Genomic DNA, 18,807 nt, shown 5'->3' with positions numbered 1-18,807 from the left:
CTTTCGTGGTTGGAGGGGCAAACTTACCCCCTCTCTTGACTTTTTTTTTTTTTTTGGAGTATTACAATTAATGAGCAACTAGTCAAGTCAATTAGTTTGGAGAGACTTGTTTCATAATTTGAACCATTCAAAGTTGGAAATTAAGATCCATCACTTTCCATAACGTTTCAATACACAAAGAACCCACAAAAAAAAAATAATAATAATAATAAAAAAGATAATTTAAAGTGATATTTAAACTTAAATTATGGTTTATCATATGTATCATATTTGACGGTTTATTATAGGGAAATATCTTGTGATAGGATCAACTAAGTTACAAATGATATGGAAAGAGCAATAATAGATACAACATATTAAAAAGTCAGTACTAACATAAACCTAAATATCACACATATAATAAACTATAATTCAAAACTAAATATCATTAAACCACGACACAATGAAACATAAAATCGAAGAGATCTAATATGTCGAAGTTGTCATCTTGGAAGATGGTCAGTACTAGGAGCCATAGAGCAAAATGAATAGCTTCCAATTGATTGGCTTTCTTCAACAATTGTTGAACAACGTTGAGTTTGAGCCTTCCTCAATCCCTCTAGTTGTAAATACACTTGTTTCATTGTAGGCCTCTCTTTCCCATTTTCTCTTAAACATTTGGCCGTGAGTTTTGCCACCAAGTTAACACCCTCCATCGTTTCTTCATCTTTGGCTATTGCACTATCCACAATTCCAACAACCTCCTTACCATTTTCCAATGCAATGAAGTCCTCTAATAGATTTCGATCCTCATTTCTTGCAAATATGGTAGGATGTTTTGACTGCAACAATAGTGTTATCATGGAGTATCCCTTTGTAAACTGCACCAAACCCTCCTTGACCAAGAAATCTAGTTTGGCTGTAATTATGAGTTGCTTCTTCAAGTTCTTCCTGTAAGAATATTTTGACCCTCTCATTATCTTCTAGTAGCTTTTGCTGCAATACAAGGCCTCCCTTTTGCCTAAAAAACTTCTTCTTATGAAGTTTGCGACTTCTTCTATTGATGAATAGTCGTTGTCCGACGCAGCCGCAACAGCAAAAACACATTCCAATTCCACTAGCTTGGGTGGACACAAAGATATTTGTCTATAATAAAAGGGAATTATGATATATGTGATAAGTGGTAAGTGGTAATGGAACCCAAAAATCTATCAATGGGAGGCTAAATTTTGTTTAATCATATAAGGCATTTGCAGGTAATAAAAAGTCAAATATGATATATATGGTAAAATGTAATTCAGGATTAAATATTCTCTAACACCCCCAAGCTAAGCGTCAGATTTAAACAACGTGAAACTTGGATTTGGTAATTCAAAGAGAGGTTGAGAAACACTTCTTGTGAAGATGTCAGCAACCTAGTTCGGAGGAGACGTCTGGTTGAGCGACATAGTATTTTCTTGGCCATCACTTTAGAGGGATCATCAGGTAGCGGTGATGCTGTCTTGGCTCTGACGAGAATATGTCTAACCCACGAAGTAGGCAAGTAGGTAGGGAAACCAAGAGGAAGAAGGAGAATAGAGAGAGAACCATTGGAAGGGCCTTGGTCGAGCCGCGAATGGAACAAAAAGGCAGACAGAGAATGGAAAATTCCCATAAGAATTCGTGCAAATCCAACATTGGAAGGTATAAAAATTGCTGTTAAAAATGGAATGGGAATGAAACGAGAGAGAGAGAGTATGGAAACGGAGAAAGAAGAACCATCGGCAATCGGGTGTTGAGAAACAACCATACGGTGTGGACTATAGAGAGGCAAGGTAGAGGCTCAGAATTAGGGCAATGACCCTATTATGAGAAAATGGCAAGAGGCAAAGAGAACAGGTTCAATGGTGGCTATAAAGAAGAGAGGAAGAAGAGGGCAGAAACTGAGAATGCGGACTTTGGGTGTATTTTTGACGAAGAAATGAAGAGAGGGGCGGAGACGGAATGAGTTATGAGCCTTGTGGACTGGTTTGCTATCGAGAAATGAGCACGAGTGAGAATATTTTGAGCATATTTTGTAATTAGAGTTTGCGCTGGTGACTTCGAAGGAGCAGTAGGCGGAGCCGGTGGAGAAGTAGTCGGCGCCATAATAGGTGGTGAAGTTCCAATGAACAGAGAGGAAGCCACGTCTGCCGGAAGAGTCACCATAGTGGGCTAAGGAGCCGATTTTGGCAAGGAAGCCAGTGGCGACTTGGTTGGAGAAGAGGCCAATGCGGCGTCCGAATTCTGAAGGTAAATCTCTGCAGAAGGTCAATGGGCTTGTCGAGATTCTAAATATTTCCAATGAGAACGTTGATGAGGATCCTGAGGTTAGGGAATCTGTGAAGGATGAAGGGTTGATTGGGAAGAAAATGAAAGAGACTATGTTGGCTAAGGGAAAACTGATTGTGTTGGAGAAGGTGAGGTTGTATGTACAAAGTATGGCAAAGGAGCCTGTGAAGGATGATTTTGAGGCCAAAAGGATGAAGCCGAACCTGCAGCAGCCATGGAGTCTACCCCTACGGCGTCGAAGCCAGTAGTGTTTTTTTGGAGGACCAAGACTCCATTAATTAGTAAAAACACATAACCAGAAGTGTTTTTCCTATCCTCTATATCTCCTGCATAATCACTGTCATTATATGCTATCAACTCTCTATTACCCTTTTTCGATAAAGAACTCCAAAATCTACCGTACCTTTTAAGTATCTCAACACCCTTTTTGCAGCTTGCAAATGCAACTTAGTTGGACCTGCCATAAATCTGCTAATGAGAGACACTACATACATTAAATTCAGCCTTGTTACAGTTAGATACATAAAACTTCCAATCAATTGTTTATACATGGTAGCATTAACCTTGGCTTCTTCTTCATCCTTTGTCAATCCAACCCGAGGAACAATAGGACTTTTCACACCATTATTTTTTTCCATCCTAAACTTCTCCGAAACTTCTTTTGCTTGCTTTCTTTGACTAATATAAATGCCTTTCAGGGTTTTGTAAAATCTCTACACGAGAAAATACTTCATTTTTCCCAAATTAGTCATTTCAAATTCAAGTTTCATAGAATTCTTGAACTTAACAAACATGCTCTCGTAAAAATTAGATCATCAACATATAGACTAACCATCAAAATTTTACCTCCATCTCCTATTTGTATGAATAAAGTATGGTCACAGTTGCACCTCTCAAATCCTTTTTTGACAAAATGTGCTTCAATTTGACTGTATCATGCACGTGGGGCTTGTTTAAGGCCATATAATGCCTTCTCTCGTTTGTATACCTTGTATTCTTGATCTTTTTTCTCATAACCTTGTGGTTGCTCAACAAACACTGCTTTTGATTCTCCATATAAGAAAGCACTTTTCACATCAAGTTGATACACGTTCCAACTATTCCGAGCTGCTAAAGCAATTATTATTCGAATAGTATCCCACCTAGCCACAGGTGCAAACACCTCGGTATAGTCTATATGTTGTTGTGCATAACCATTTACTACCAACCAAGCCTTATACTTGTCAACGTCGCCATTTTCGTTGAGTTTGGTTTTGAAAACTCACTTTACTCCAATCTTCCTTATTCCCTTTAGGCAAATTTATCAACTCCCAAGTCTCATTTTGTTGGATGGTTGCTATCTCCAAGTCCATTACAACTCTCCATTTTGAACTTTGTACAGCTTCTTTAAAGATAGTCGGATCTGTAGTTGATGTTAATAGCACTGAATTGTTGTGCTCAACTACTTCAAAAAATTCTTCCCCGCTCACATAATCTTCCATCCATAACGATGCTATCTTGTTCCTCACTTCGGATGTGCTTTCTTCAGATGTTGAAGAATTTGATTCAGATGACTCACTGAACGATATACTAACTTCCCCTTCTTCTTCTGTACCACCTCCTCTTCATATTCTTCCTCACTTTGGTCATGTTTGCTTCCTTCTATATCACTATCTTCCCATTCAAGAGTATCAAGTTTAGCTTCTTCATTACTTGTCCCCCAATTCCAACACTTATTTTTTTCAAAAATCACATCTCTACTTACAACTATATTGTTGGACACTAGGTCACAAAGTCTATATGCTTTAGACTCTTTACTCATCTCTAGCAGGATACACTCAAATTTTTTATCATCTAACTTCTTTCTCTTACTGTCTGATGCATGAACATGGCCAATGCATCCAAAAACTCGAAAGGACTTCTGTTGAACATGTGCACTGTCCAATTTACTGGATCTGGCCAGAAATTCTTTGGAACTTGCTTCTCTGACAATACACTTATAACCATGTTCATGATTGTTTTGTTTTTGCGCTCAGCTACACCATTTTGTTGGGGAGTGTAGGCTGCTAAGTTGTCTACTAATGCCATTAGTTTTGCAAAAAATATTGAACTCGTGAGAGTTGAACTGTCCACCCCTATCTGTGCTTAGACAACAAATAAAATCTTCAGTCTCTTTCTCAACAAGATTTTTGAAATTCTTGAAGATAGTAAAGGCTTCAGATTTTTCAGCAGAAAATATATCTATACCTTGCGGCTGTAACCATTAATAAAGCTTATAAAATATCTCTTCTTAATGTTGGAAAGAGGTTTGATGGGTTCACAGAAGACATATGTACCAGTTGCATCCTTTGTGTTGCTCTCCATAAACTTCTCTTAGGAAATACATCCTTATGTTGCTTTCCCACTATGCAATCAGTGCATATTTTAGCCGATGCTTTCAATTGGAGTAACCCTCTCACCATTTGCTTATGTTGCAATGTTCTCAAATCTTTGAAGCTTAGATGTCCATATCTGCGGTGCCAAAGATGAGTGTTATCTTCTGTAATTTTTTGGAAACAAATGGCGGTTTGTGGCATGATTCTTGCAAGTAATATGAACATCCTATTTGCAGATATTGTTGTTTGCATAATGAGCCCCTTCTTGGGATGATAAATTTTGCATTCTCCATGTTGTATCAAGATTGATACACTTCTTTCTTACAATTTTCCAAGACTTAATAGGTTGTTTTTCAACTTAGGTATATAGAAAACATTAGTGATTACCTGAGTGACTCTAGCAACTTGCAATCTAATGTTACCTTTCCCCAGCACCGCCATCTTGAAATTATTTCTAAGCTTCACAAATTGTCGAAATTCCTCATCAAGATCTGAGAACCATTTCTTATTTGCACACATATGATTAGTACACCCCGAATCAAGGAACCAAACATCTTCCCTCCTTGATTGATTGAGCCCCGCATATGACATCAACAACATTTCTTCTTCCTCCTCAAGCTCAGCATAATTTGCTCCCTTCTCCCGCTGAGGACACTCATATCTAGAGTGTCCTAATTGATGACACTTATAACACTCAACTGTAGTTTTGTTGAATGAATGTCTACCTCTTCCTCTTCCTCTTTCTCTACCTCTACCTCGAAAAGCTTCACGAGCTCGATCACCTCCTCTTCCACCGAGTCTAGTATTGTATGTCACCTTTAATGCTTGTTCATTACCTACACGTCCATTAAGTCTTTGCTCATGTACCAACAAGCTGCTTTGTAATTCATTGATGGTTAAAGTGTCTAAGTTATTCAACTCTTCAATCGAATATATATCATAGTCAAATCTTGACGTCATTGATCTCAAGATTTTTTCAATAATCACCACTTGTTTCATGTTTTCGCTATGAATTTTCATCTTGTTTGTAATGGTGAGATTTCGAGCAAAATATGCACCAACACTCTCACCCTCCTTCATTTGTAAGACTTCAAACTCTTTCCTAAGAGCTTCGAGTTGTGCTCTTTTGACTCTTGTGAACCCTAGTACTTTTGCTTCATCATAGAGTCCCAAAGTTGTTTGACAGTATCTATACTAAGGATCGTTTCCATAATAGTTCGATCAATGACTTTGAATAAATAATTCTTAACCTTCAAATCTTTCAGCTTCTAGTATGATATTGTCTTTGTTGTGCTTCGGTACTCTACACTCCTTCTGCTGCGGTAGGACTTTCGGTCTCCACCAAAGACCAATACTCCTTTGAGCGAAGAAAATTTTCCGGAAGTATAGACCAATGATCATAATGGCCATCAAACTTAGGAATTGAGAGTTGAACGATATTGGTTTTAGCTACTATATCTTAAATCTCTTTGAGCTCCCTCTTAAAAAAAAAAAAAAAAAAACAAACAAACAAAATTGCAGCTTCTTTTCTCACTCTCATGAGTCATGCCCTTAGTTTAGTCATGTCAATAGAATTCTGAAGTGTCGAACAAACTTTGGTTCGAGCTAAGGAGTAGTCCCACATGGACAATATTATAACATTGTGGAGGGCTAGCACTCCAAAGACGATTTGGATAAGGAATACTTGATGGATGATAAAAGATGATAAAAAAACAAAATAGTAATAATCATACAAAAATTGTAAACAAGGCAAGAGAAAGAGACGGACCAATTGCAATGAAGATGATGCCACCAATAGTAGCAGCATATTTGAGATACCACTCCAAATACTGAGATACACAGGCGTCTGAGTTAGATGGGTCGATTTTGCAAGTCTCGTATGTGTTCAACGGAACCAAGAGAGGCGTAAATGGGTAGAGTTGGGTTGTATTGGAAAGCATGTTTGCATCCAAAATGGTGTCTTTGTCAACCAACAAATCCCTGGCTATTGATGTAATGCTCTCATTTGGTTGTACCATATACACAGCCAATGAGTGAATCCCAACATTCTTCTGATCCTGGGTAGGACAAGCGCATCTCAACGGAACTTCAACACTAATTCCTTCTGTTGAGGAAGCATTGATATCAATAGAATGGTTGGGGTTAAAGCTTCTCAACATAGAACAGCTGGTGAAGCCATAAAAAACATGATTGGCTATTGTTTCATAACTATCACCACTCGTAGTATTATATTCCGTGATATTCCCATACAAATGACCCCCACCACAGCTACAACCAACTGCCTTCATCACCAAATTAGTGTTCCCAAATGATGTATCGTAGAAACCCAAGTCATGATTGTGAGACTTGGATTTTGCAATCAAATAGGAAGAACACGAGCCAGCAGAAAAATGCTTACATGAATAATATCCATTTGGTGTTGAATTGGTATCATTGATAGAGCACCCGGATGTCTGTGTGGTCTTTCTATATTCATTCAGCTCTATGGGTCCTAGTGATAGAAACCTCTTGGATTTTATGTTCATATGTGTCGTGATCTCTAAATTGTCTTTAGTCATTTAGTTCATTTATAAGAATTAGTATTGTTATGCCTCTATAAAGACTTGTCTAGCATTGTTTTGAGGTATGTAGTAAGTCATGTGAAGTCATTATTATTTTGTATTTGTTTAGAGGCAATTGAGACGACTTTGTAAGAGAGACTTTGTAGTATGAGAGTGTGAGAAATACACTTGTAAACACTTTGGTTATAGTGATTGGCCACCACTCGTGGATGTAGGAAAATTTCTTCTCTTCGAACCACGTAAATCTGTCTCTGTGTAATTTCTGTTTGTGAATGTGTGAGCGCGATCGATCTTGATATATTGGTGTTTGTTTTTGTGGTGTCCAAATCAAGAACAAGCTACTTTCTTTGTCGACAAGTGGGTGCCACACTTCGACCATCAAACCAAAGGTGAAATGTATTCTTCGACGTATCAGTGTTATCCTCACAGTTTTAAAATGCATATATTAGGGAGATGTTTCACCCCTCTTATAAGGAATGTTTCGTTCCTCTCTCCAACTCATATGGGACCTCACAATTCACCTCTCTTTGAGGCCAGCGTCTTCACTATCCCACTACTTGGTGTCAGACTCTGATATCAACTGTAACAGCCCGAGCCTACTGCTAATAGATATTGTCTACTTTAGCTCGTTACATATTGTTGTCAGCCTTACGGTTTTAAAACCCGTCTATTAGGAAGATGTTTCCACAACCTTATAAGAAATACTTCATTCCCCTCTTCAATAAATATGAGATCTCACATATTCACTTACAAAAAAACACTTTGTATTAAAAAAAATACTTTGATCACAATGACTTCGAAACGAAACGTACAACTGATAGCTGTGTGAAGAGAAAAATACTAACAATTCTTCTTCTAAAAATGCTTAACCGTCAATAATTTCTCTTAGAAATGCTTAACGATTAATAACTTCTACTACAAATGCTCCATGATTAATAAATTGTGCAAAGACTAAATCATGTGTTAACAATGCACTTATAGTATACACATGTAATTATTTCTAATGCTTAATGTTCCGCTCTAAATTAGTCGAGCTTATTGACTCATACCAATGACGGACTCAACTTATGAAGGAAAATGTGGCGGGTTGATGCTTCTCACTTCTCATATCTCATCGCCTGAAAATCAAATTTAAGAAAGGAGAATGCATCCACATTAAATTTGAATAAAAAGGCGTTCGATACATAAAAGATAAAACCGAATCGAAACATTCCAAGTAGTAAGAAAATAACAGGTAAATTGATATTACCTGTTGGATCACGTCTCGCCAGAAACATGCGTAAATGAGGATCTACAGGTAGTCCCATCGACTCATATGTTGGGTCATAAACTGCATTTCTATTCTGTGGTGATCTGTTTCGAAACTTCAATTTTATCAAACTAAGACTATCAAAATAGATAAATTACAAATTTAGTCTCTAAGTATGAGATTCCACGTTGGTTCGAGAGGGAAACAAATCATTCCTTGTATAAGGGTCTAGAAACCTCCCTGTAATTGAAGCATTTTAAAACCATGAAGCTGAACGGCTATAGGTAACGAGCTAAAGCGGACAATATATTTCGGCTCTTAGTGATATTGTGTCTAATAGATCTTTAAACTTACGTTTAATAAATCGGAACTAAAATTAAGATAGGAAGCACCTTGAAGTTGGAGGGGTGGTAGCATTGCTCAAGCCATTGCCTTCAGAAATCCAATTCCTTGAGAGGTGAAGATTGGAAGGTGATGGCAGCCCATCTTGCAAATTCAATCTTGTCTGCAATGAAGATAGATATATATATCAAAGAAAATGTTATCTTCTAGAGAAAATTAAGAAACCCTTTTGAAAGTTGTGGTTCGAGCGATCTCGATTTATTCGATTAGTTGTTTTACGTTGTCGAAGAAGCTTTTATTATGAGAATGACTTGATTTCGAGTAAAATTGAAGGTCATGAACCATAGCTAGTAATCATAGCTAAAATGTTTCGTAGAATTCTATGAGTAAGTGTTGGTCCGTGACTTGAACGATGAAGCTAATCGAGAGACGAACCTGAGGAAATTGGATGGTTGAGAGACCATTTGAGTAAAAGGTGCCATTTGATGGTCCTTGGTTTAGTAGTCCTTGAAATTGTATTTCTTCCGACCTGAAACAATTGATAAGATAAAAAGATGATAAAATTAGAGTATTTGTACTTACCTAAATATTGTCCTTTTAAGAATTTTCATTTCGAGATTTTCTTCGAAGTTTTTAAAACGTGTCTGCTAGAGAGAGATCTCCACGTCCTTATAAGGAATGTTACGTTCCTCTTTCCAACCGATGTGAGATCACACAATCCACCCCTTTGGGGGCCTGCGTCTTCACTGGTACACCGCTCGGTTTCTGGCTCTGATACCATTTGTAACAGCCCAAGCCTACTGCTAACACAGATATTGTTCTCCTCTCAAGGTTTTTAAAACGCATCTTTTAAGTAGAGGTTTCCACACCCTTATAAGGAATGTTTCGTTCTGCTTTCTAACTTATGTGAGATCTCACAATCCACCCTCTTGGGGGCCAACGAATGCTGGCACACCGCCCGCTGTCTGGCTCTGATACTATTTGTAACAACCCTAGCCCACCACTAGAAGATATTGTCCTCTTTGAACTTTCCCTTTCGAGTTTCCTCTCAAGGTTTTTAACACGCATCTACTCAGGAAAGGTTTCCACATTCTTATAAGAAATGTTTAATTCTCCTTTCCAACCGATGTGAGATCTCACAATCCACCCCTTGGGGGCTAGCGTTCTCGCTGGCACACCGCCCGATGTCTGGCTCTGATACTATTTGTAACAACTCAAGCTCACCGCTAGGAGATATTGTCCTCTTTGAACTTTCCCTTTCGAGCTTCCCCTCAATGTTTTTAAAACTCATCTACAAAGGAGAGGTTTCCACACCCTTATAAGGTTTGGTTCTCTTTTTCAACCAATGTGAGATCTCACAATCCACCCCCTTGGGGGGCCAACGTTCTCGGTGGCACACTACCCACCACTAATTGTCCTCTTTGAACTTTTCCTCTCGAACTTCCCCTCAAGTTTTTTAAAAACACATCTACTAGGGAGAGGTTTCCACACCCTTATAAGAAATGCTTCATTCCTCCTTCCAACCGATGCGGGATCTCACAGTATTGTTTTATCCTAAATACATTTTCAAATTGAAACCTACCTAAATGGATTAGAGGAAGGTTGTTGTTGGATATCAATCTTGTTGAGTGGATACCATTGTTCACTCGATGGCGTTTGTAAGAACTCTGATGGGTATTGATTGTTCCCACCACCCATACCCTCCTGCAGAGTTCATACATCCATTTAGTCTAGAGATCAAGAACACAAAGGAGTTAACAAGGAACATGGACTAACCTGAGCGTTGGAGAGGTGGATGGCAGTGGGAGTAGTAGCAGCCACAGCCAAAGGGAAGTGCTCAGAGCCCATATTGGTTGCTGCAAACTGATACCCATTGATACCCCAATATGAACTCCCAGCACCCAGTCCTGCCTGTTGGCCCCCATTATTGTATGCATTATCCTCACTCATCAAACTCCCCCTTCCTGCTTCAGACCTATAAACCTAATTAACCTTACATTTCATGCACACTATCGAGATACACATATCATGCATGTGGTAGCGTTTTGATAATAGTGTGTTAACGATGAGTATTAGTTGCATGCATAAATGATACTCACCATTTCATTAGATAGCATTTAGATAACAGTGTGTTAATGATTGAATATTGGTTATATGCATAAATGATACTCAAATGATACTCACCATTTCATTTGATAACAGTGTGTTAACGATTGAGTATTAGTTACAAGCATAAATGATACTCACCATTTCATTTGACAATAGTGTGTTAACGATTGAGTATTAGTTACATGCATAAATGATACTCACCATTTCATTTGATAACAGTGTGTTAACGATTGAATATTGGTTATATGCATAAATGATACTCACCATTTCATTAGATAGTGTTTTGATAACCGTGCATAAATGATACTCACCATTTCATTTGATAATAGTGTGTTAACGATTGAGTATTAGTTACATGCATAAATGATACTCACCATTTCATTTGATAACAGTGTGTTAACGATTGAATATTAGTTACATGCATAAATGATATTCACCATTTCATTAGATAGCATTTTTATAATAGTGTGTTAACAATTGAGTATTAGTTACATTCATAAATGATACTATTTCATTAGATAGCGTTTTGATAACAGTGTGTCAATGATGGAGTATTAGTTACATGCATAAATGATACTCACCATTTCATTAGATAGCGTTTTTATAACAGTGTGTTAACAATTGAGTATTAGTTACATGCATAAATGATACTCACTGTTTCATAGATAGCATTTTGATAACAGTGTGTTAACAATGGAGTATTAGTTACATGCATAAATGATACTCACCATTTCATTAGATAGCGTTCTAATAACAATGTGTTAAATGATTGAGTATTAATTACATGCATAAATGATACTCACCATTTCATTTGATAGCGTTTTGATAATGGTGTATTAAAGATGAAGTATTAGTTGCATGCATGAACAGTAACTCATCATTTCATTTGATAGCGTTTTTAAGTTGGAGATAGGTAGGGATAGAAATACACTTACGAGGGAAGTACTAAAGTTGTCGATTGAGCTTCAGCCTGGTCAGTTTCAAATGCGTTCGATTTTACCGTATCGATAACTAAATTAGTAGCTGATGTAGAAGACGATTCTCCTTCCTCCAAATGCTCCTCCAAATTCAAACAACAATATCATTAATTAATACCGATAATAATTAATTTGCACGAGTCGAAAGTGATAATGAACGTGACGGGCTCGTTTAGAATATAAAAAAAAATAAAAATAAAGGGTGTAGAGATAATTACCACTTCATGTTGCATAGTCTCCCTAGTGAATCTCACCATAGGATCACCTTCTTCATTTGCCATGTCAGCTCTTAATTTGGAATTAATTTTCTGAAATATTTTCCAATAATAATAATAATAAATTTTAATATTTATTTATTAACTATAATAGGTAACTACTTTAATACCATATATAGTATTTTTAAAATTTAAATAAAAATATTTAAAAAAAAATTAAATGTATTTTTAATTGAAACTTTAAGGATATTTTTTAGACGGGTATTTTTATTAATTTAGTCTATATTTCTTTCTAGATCTATTTTGAATTTTCCATTCTTTTTAATTACTTCGTATTTATGGAGTGTTAATGTGACACCCGAGTAAAAGAAGTTAAGACTATATCTGAACGGGAGTGACTCTACGAATATGATAACTGTTTATATCAACAAAATACACTTCCTTTCTCGGTTGGCTCAATTATAAAATTTTTCCTAGAATTCATGTGAGTGAGAGCAAAACATGCTGGAAAGACTCGTATTGGTCTGTGAGGCCAAATTCAAATTCCGTAACGTAACCACGACACAGGAGAATGCCAGAGCCATCCGGTATTAAAAATACTAAAAATAAAAAAATAAAAAAATAATAATAACTTAAAATATTTATTTAAACAATATCCAACTTTTCTTCTATCAAATATAACGAATAATACCTAAATTATTATTAAAAATAAATAAATAAATAGAGCAAAGTGAATGATTAGTAAATAGTAATTAGTAATTAATCATGTTTAACCTAAGGGATAAACTTTTTTAAAAATAATAATAAAATAATAATAATAATAATAATAATAATAAAAAGAAGAAGAGAGAAATTCGTACCAGTTTCTGAAGCTTTTTTTTTTTTTTTCTCCAATTATTTTTTAAAACTTGAAAGGAAAATGAGAATATATAAGAAATATATTTTATTTTATTTTTTTAAATAATAAAAAATTAAATTTCCAGCAAAGGATGAAGTTGGGTTAGGACAGCAAGATAATTATTTTATTTTCATTAATATTTGGTTGGTAATTAATATGGATGTGAATTAGTTTTAGTTTATCCAATAATACAATGTATTTAATTTAATAAATATTATAAAATTTATTATTTCTGTTAAATATTTGACTTCTTTAATAATTCTAAATCTGTAATGGATTGTCCGCCGTTAGATCAATCAATCCCAAAATTATTTTATTAATTTTAATATATATCAATATATATATACATTCAAAAATTACCAAAATCTTGAACGGTAATTAATTTTATACGTGTAGTTTCATTTTCGAAAAAAAAAAAAATCAAACCATACTATGGAGAGGGTAGGTTGTGACTCTCATGTAGAGACAGGTAAAGCGGTGACCCTCAAATGGTGCCCATTCGATCACTTGAAGACTAAGATAGATGAATGTCATGATACGACCGAATGCATCATCCAACAAAAATAATGTGTGCATGAAAGCCAAGAAGAGGTATAAGCAAGATACGGGTAACGGGTAGACAAGAGAGTTAAAGATAGGTTTGTTGAAGGGTCGGGTAGGACCCCGAGTCTTAACCTCGAAAGTTGGGGTTCCTAAGGGAATTTGGGTATACTTGTTTCAAGTTCTTCCATTATAAAATATGAAAGCTCGCCAAACTTGGTGTCATTCAAACATCAAACGGATGTTCCACGATACATTAATCATTAATTATTCAAAAGTTCAATACATATTATCTCGTGTCAAAATTTTGAAATGTAATGTCTAAAGATATTCACGTGACAGAGATATAAAATGAGGTTAAGACAGTGATAGGAAATATAATCTTTATCTCCGATTCCGTTTAGCTAACGAGAAAAAAATCTCTCCCGCTCTTTATATTCTCTGTTTAAATGGGGATTCTCATCTGACTCCACGGATTAAATAGACACCTCTAGTAATATTTTAAAACATCGGACATAAATTGCATGATTTTATTTTTCTTAAAAATGATTAATCGGTGTCTTTTACATCGATATAACCCGACCGATTAAATCATATAATCGTTCGAATCCTTTCGTATTCAAATTTTGGTAAATTGGGTGTGAAATTCAATTTGAAATTTTAATGAACATGGTAAGTGAGTTGTATCATAAATAATATAAATAATTAAAATATGTGAATTTAACCATATTGGGAATAATTGTGAGTTATAGTATAGCTGACACATTAATCCAATCATGATAAATAAATTAGAGACTGATCCATAAATTATTTTAATAGACGGTTGCTAAAATTTAGCCCATCAAAATTTAAATTTAAACATTTTTTAAATTATCAAAATTAAAATTTTAGAAACTTATTACCAAATTTCTATTTTTTTTTTTTTTTTAAAAAAATCTTCGCTTAGGTCTTCCTCCGCTTTATTTTCTTCCAGTACCAGTAAACCGCCGCCGCCAGCTTCCGACTTCCTCCCCTCCGACGATTGCATTCCCTCTGTAGCAGCTAAACGCCAAACCGCTCCTCCAAACTTTCAATCTTTAGGTATTCCTTTATTTCCATGTTCGAGCTCACTAGAATTTCCCAGTAATTGTTTAATTTATCTGCCGATTGATTCCTTAGTGTTTCGATTGGCCCTGGTTCATTTTACACTTGCAACGCTCTGTTATTTTCTGCATCGATTTGATATAGTTTCTAGCGGTTTCACCTTTTACTTGAATTATATGATAGTTCTTGCAAAATCTTTATGGGATTCTTCAATGATTCTTCGAATGAGTGTACAGAGCGAGAGAGAACTTGAAACTGTTTCGATTTTTCAATGATATGTGATCACTATGGATCTATTTTTTTATTTGGTTGCTGTTTTTCCACTAAATTTTGACAGAATCTGGTATTCTTGATTCTTTATGAACTTTTGAAGATCAAGGATGTTGCCAACTGATGACTTGAAGAAGATATCTTTCACTCGTTCTATAAGGGATGGAGATTTAGTCATTGTTTATGAGAGACATGATGTCATGAAGGCTGTGAAAGTATGTGAAAATTCAACATTTCAGAATAGGTTTGGTATGTTTAAACATTCTGATTGGATTGGAAAGCCATTTGGGTCCAAGGTGTTGAGTAACAAAGGTGGCTTTGTTTACTTGTTAGCCCCAACTCCTGAATTATGGACTTTGGTTCTAAGCCACAGGACACAGATTCTATACATTGCGGACATTAGTTTTGTAATTATGTTCTTAGAGATAGTTCCTGGTTGTTTGATTCTAGAATCAGGGACTGGCAGTGGATCTTTGACGACGTCTTTAGCTAGGGCTGTAGCGCCTACAGGACACGTCTATACGTTTGATTTTCATGAACAGAGAGCTGCCTCGGCGAGGTAGGAACTGGGATCTGTTGTATGTTGTCAAGTTATACCCTGCAGAGTAATTGTGTTCTATGATGATTTGCTTGTCTCCCTCTTTTTTCAGAGAGGATTTTGAGAAGACTGGCTTGACCAGCTTAGTCACCGTGGGAGTTAGAGATGTTCAAGGTCAGGGCTTTCCTGAAGAGTTTGTTGGATTGGCAGATTCAGTTTTCTTGGATCTACCTCAGCCTTGGTTGGCCATTCCTTCAGCTGAAAGAATGCTGAAACAAGATGGCGTATTATGCTCGTTCTCTCCATGTATCGAGCAAGTTCAACGGTCGGCCGAAACTCTACGATCTAAGTTTACAGGTTGTTCTGAATGACCCATTTATATACCTTCATTCCTATAGATATGTTGATATGTATTATTCACTATTGTCGTCGTTGTTGTCGTCCCTTTTGTGTAGATATAAGAACATTTGAGGTATTGCTTCGGACTTACGAGGTTCGAGAAGGTAAAACAGAGAGCAGCCAGGTTGAAGGAGGTGGTTCTGTCGAGCTTCCACCGTGCAAGAAGCGGGTGAGATCAAAGGAAGCTAACAACACGAATGGTGATTCGAGTACGGTCATGGTTAGGCCATGTAGTGAGGCCAGAGGTCACACTGGTTATCTAACATTTGCAAGACTCAGGTGCCTCTCATAACACTAATAATAGTTCATGATTTGAAGTTTTGTGTTCTTTTTCATCACTCTGAATCTTCGATATTCATTTCAATTATTGAATGTTCTATAATTTTATCTGATCACTCTTCATCGTTTAAGCTTAAATTTCATAGATCTCTTGGATTTTTCACTTCCTAACACCCATGAGTGATTCAAGAACCCTTGTGGATGAAAAGAACTGAACAGAAAGAGGGAAAAAAGTAGACAAAACTGTTCAAAATTTGGTACATAATTTCAAAACCAAACTGTGCATAGCTCAAACATAAGGAAATATTTCCATTGGCAAACAAAAGTGCACCGATGGCAACTTATTCAATGCCAAACTTTTAACACCTCTACTTGACCCCTACTATGGACATGAGAAACTGCAACTTCTGGTTAAGTAGATTGATATCATCATCATTAGCAGAATCTTTCATCGGGGAAGGTGGCTCGACTCCGATGAAGGCATATAGAGCGTTCACTTCGTCTAAGTATGTTCCGAGGGGGGTAGCCTTGTATCCTACGATCTTCTTCATTGAAGCAATCTTTTCTCTTATCTTTACCTCTCCTGATAGTTCCTTGCAGAAAGAAAAGGGAAAACTCAGGAATTTCAAACATTCAATCCAAACCCAAGAAAGTGAGTATGCCAAAGTTGATGGCAAGAACAGATATCAATTAAAACTCAGTACTTGTTAGTCATATTCATTAGCTCGATCGGTAAACGAAGAACGAAGGAAACAAGGCCATGGTATTCGGATTGAATCGATGTCTTTATATTATGTACTGACCTCATTGGAAGACATCCTATGATCTTTATGTGGAGAATTTGCCTCAACTTTGTGTTCAATAGTCATAGCTGATATAGACAAACCCTCATCAGATTCTATCACATCAATCATTGTTACTTTAGGAAGTTGCTCAGCTTCTTCAGACTTGGTTGCCTTGTTTGTCAATGTCGTTATTGCATTTGTTTCATCACTAGATTTCGCCGACCCGACCCCTTTAGTTCCGATGACAAAGGTTAGATATTCAAATCCTCAACCCGAAAAGAGATATCGTACATTATTTGCAAATTCGTAACTTGGAATAAATAAACAAAAGAAATGAATTACCTTCAGAAGTTCTATAGTCTGCATGAGGATAAACAGCAGCAGAGTCAACTTCATTCAACAAACCTAGAACACTTTTTTCGACAGAATCACTTGGTTTCTCGTCCTCCATTGAAATCTCGAGCTCTCGAACATCATCAACACCTCCATTTTCATCAACAAAACCATTGTCTCTTCGCCCCTCATCCCTGATTCTTTCGAGTAAACCTCTAGTTTCCTTCAACTCTTCTTCCTCTTCTTCCTCATCTCCAATATCTCCATTTCCTTCAAATTCCACATTGGTCACTTCAATTGCTGCCAGACCTTTGCTTCCAATGTCGGTTTCGCCCTCTTCATCCCCCTGAATGACTACCACATCGATATCGAAATCATCCAAATTCCCACCTCTCTTAGCTGTTTCCATCATATGTTTTTCTTCATCTTCATAGATGTCTTCCTCCACAATCTCTTCGTCAGCGCGGTCGAGCTTCAAGGCCGGGGGAATCGGAAGCCAAACACTCATGATCGTCTCAGTACAAGCATAAGAGGCGAGGAAAACCCCATAGGGAATTGAGGCTGCAATTCCAAAGGCTGACATGATAACCAATGGAGGAAGAACCACAGGAACAGAGGATATGGCTAAACCAGTGAGGAGAAGCTTCTTCCCCAGACTGCAACCCTTTTGCACGGCGGAGCATATCTTTTCACTGCTCAGGCCATCACCGGAGGACAGTTGTTCTTCCATATTCCAGTCTATGCTGCGATAGCCCTCCATCCTGACAAATCAAAGAAAACTTTTATCCATAATCTTGACATCAAAGATCCTTAAAGCTAAGACAGGAAGAAAAATAAACAAAACCTGATGAACTCAGGTGGTTCATCGGCCATAATCAAACAAGCTCTTCTTCCATGGCGGATAGAGAGAGAGGGAGAGAGAATAGGCGGTTGAAGAGAATGCAAGGGAAGGCGGTGGTGGATTGTGCAGAGGAAAAGGAATGCCTGCAGAAGCCTGCCACCAAGTTAAACGTGGCGGGTTTCTACTCCACCGCTTCTCTTTAAATTTGGCACTTTTCTTCCCATTCCTTACTTCTTCTACATATCAAAAACACTTGCTTTCTAACTCACGTATTCTCTCTTGACAGATGTCTCGTGGTCTATGTCGAGAGATTATTAAAGGATAAGCCCACATAACTCCTAATATTATGCATTCGTTTGAGAAGATTCTTGAAATGATGGGTTAGTGAGCTAGGCGAGAGGTATGCTCACCTATCTAACACAAGCTCATTGCATGTTGTTCTCTGAGCTTTTTTTTTTATAGATTTTTTCAAAGTTTTAAAAATGCGTCTACTAGGGAGAAGTTTTCACGTCCTTGTAAAAAATGCATCATCTTTCTCCTAACTGATGTGGGATCTCATAATCCACCTCTGTTTAGGGTACATCGTCATTGCTGGCACTCGTTCTTCTCTCCAATCGATGTAGGATCTCACGTTTTCCTTCAGCTTTCTAAATCTTGTTACGTGAACTTTACTTGAGAGCTTAAACTATGATCAAGCTTAACAAAGTAAATTGTATTTTCATCATGTGATTGTTGCAAACTATTG

At 36.8% G+C, this 18,807-nt stretch overlaps 2 protein-coding genes across 5 annotated transcripts; one reads left to right on the top strand and one right to left on the bottom strand.

Moving 5' to 3' along the window:
• Nucleotides 1–14,459: 14,459 nt before the first annotated feature.
• On the top strand, nucleotides 14,460–18,495 carry LOC111780017 (S-adenosyl-L-methionine-dependent methyltransferases superfamily protein). Of its 3 annotated transcripts, none has more exons than XM_087119767.1 (5): nucleotides 14,460–14,614; nucleotides 14,991–15,446; nucleotides 15,538–15,782; nucleotides 15,881–16,103; nucleotides 18,349–18,495. In XM_087119767.1, exons 2-5 carry the CDS (start codon nucleotides 14,998–15,000, stop codon nucleotides 18,395–18,397), a joined length of 966 nt encoding a protein of 321 aa, XP_086975893.1. In that variant the 5' UTR covers nucleotides 14,460–14,614; nucleotides 14,991–14,997; the 3' UTR covers nucleotides 18,398–18,495. The 3 variants fall into 3 exon arrangements, with proteins under 3 accessions (XP_086975893.1, XP_023516030.2, XP_023516031.2); XM_023660262.2 differs by having other exon boundaries at nucleotides 14,955–15,446; nucleotides 18,349–18,494; XM_023660263.2 differs by lacking the exon at nucleotides 18,349–18,495 and having other exon boundaries at nucleotides 14,955–15,446; nucleotides 15,881–16,214.
• On the bottom strand, nucleotides 16,348–18,253 carry LOC111780015 (uncharacterized). 2 transcript variants are annotated; one of them, XM_023660258.2, is made up of 4 exons: nucleotides 18,066–18,249; nucleotides 17,231–17,982; nucleotides 16,907–17,118; nucleotides 16,348–16,696 (listed from the first exon to the last, which is right to left on the bottom strand). In XM_023660258.2, exons 1-4 carry the CDS (start codon nucleotides 18,092–18,094, stop codon nucleotides 16,472–16,474), a joined length of 1,218 nt encoding a protein of 405 aa, XP_023516026.2. In that variant the 5' UTR covers nucleotides 18,095–18,249; the 3' UTR covers nucleotides 16,348–16,471. The 2 variants fall into 2 exon arrangements, with proteins under 2 accessions (XP_023516026.2, XP_023516027.2); XM_023660259.2 differs by having other exon boundaries at nucleotides 16,591–16,686; nucleotides 18,066–18,253.
• Nucleotides 18,496–18,807: the final 312 nt, after the last annotated feature.

This window comes from Cucurbita pepo, chromosome 18, assembly GCF_057944985.1.
Source record: "Cucurbita pepo subsp. pepo isolate OVF chromosome 18, ASM5794498v1, whole genome shotgun sequence".
Lineage (NCBI taxonomy): Eukaryota > Viridiplantae > Streptophyta > Magnoliopsida > Cucurbitales > Cucurbitaceae > Cucurbita > Cucurbita pepo.
Note: the sequence above shows the minus strand (reverse complement) of the source record. Positions and strands in the feature narration are given on the sequence as shown.

Coding starts and splice junctions, on each gene's coding strand:
- LOC111780017 (XM_087119767.1), top strand. CDS start 14,998: ATGTTGCCAACTGATGACTTGAAGAAGATATCTTTCACTCGTTCTATA. Junction 15,447..15,537: donor CAGAGAGCTGCCTCGGCGAG/GTAGGAACTGGG, acceptor CTCTTTTTTCAG/AGAGGATTTTGAGAAGACTG. Junction 15,783..15,880: donor TCTACGATCTAAGTTTACAG/GTTGTTCTGAAT, acceptor CCTTTTGTGTAG/ATATAAGAACATTTGAGGTA.
- LOC111780015 (XM_023660258.2), bottom strand. CDS start 18,094: ATGGCCGATGAACCACCTGAGTTCATCAG. Junction 17,983..18,065: donor GAACCACCTGAGTTCATCAG/GTTTTGTTTATT, acceptor TTGATTTGTCAG/GATGGAGGGCTATCGCAGCA. Junction 16,697..16,906: donor ATAGGATGTCTTCCAATGAG/GTCAGTACATAA, acceptor TCTTTCTGCAAG/GAACTATCAGGAGAGGTAAA.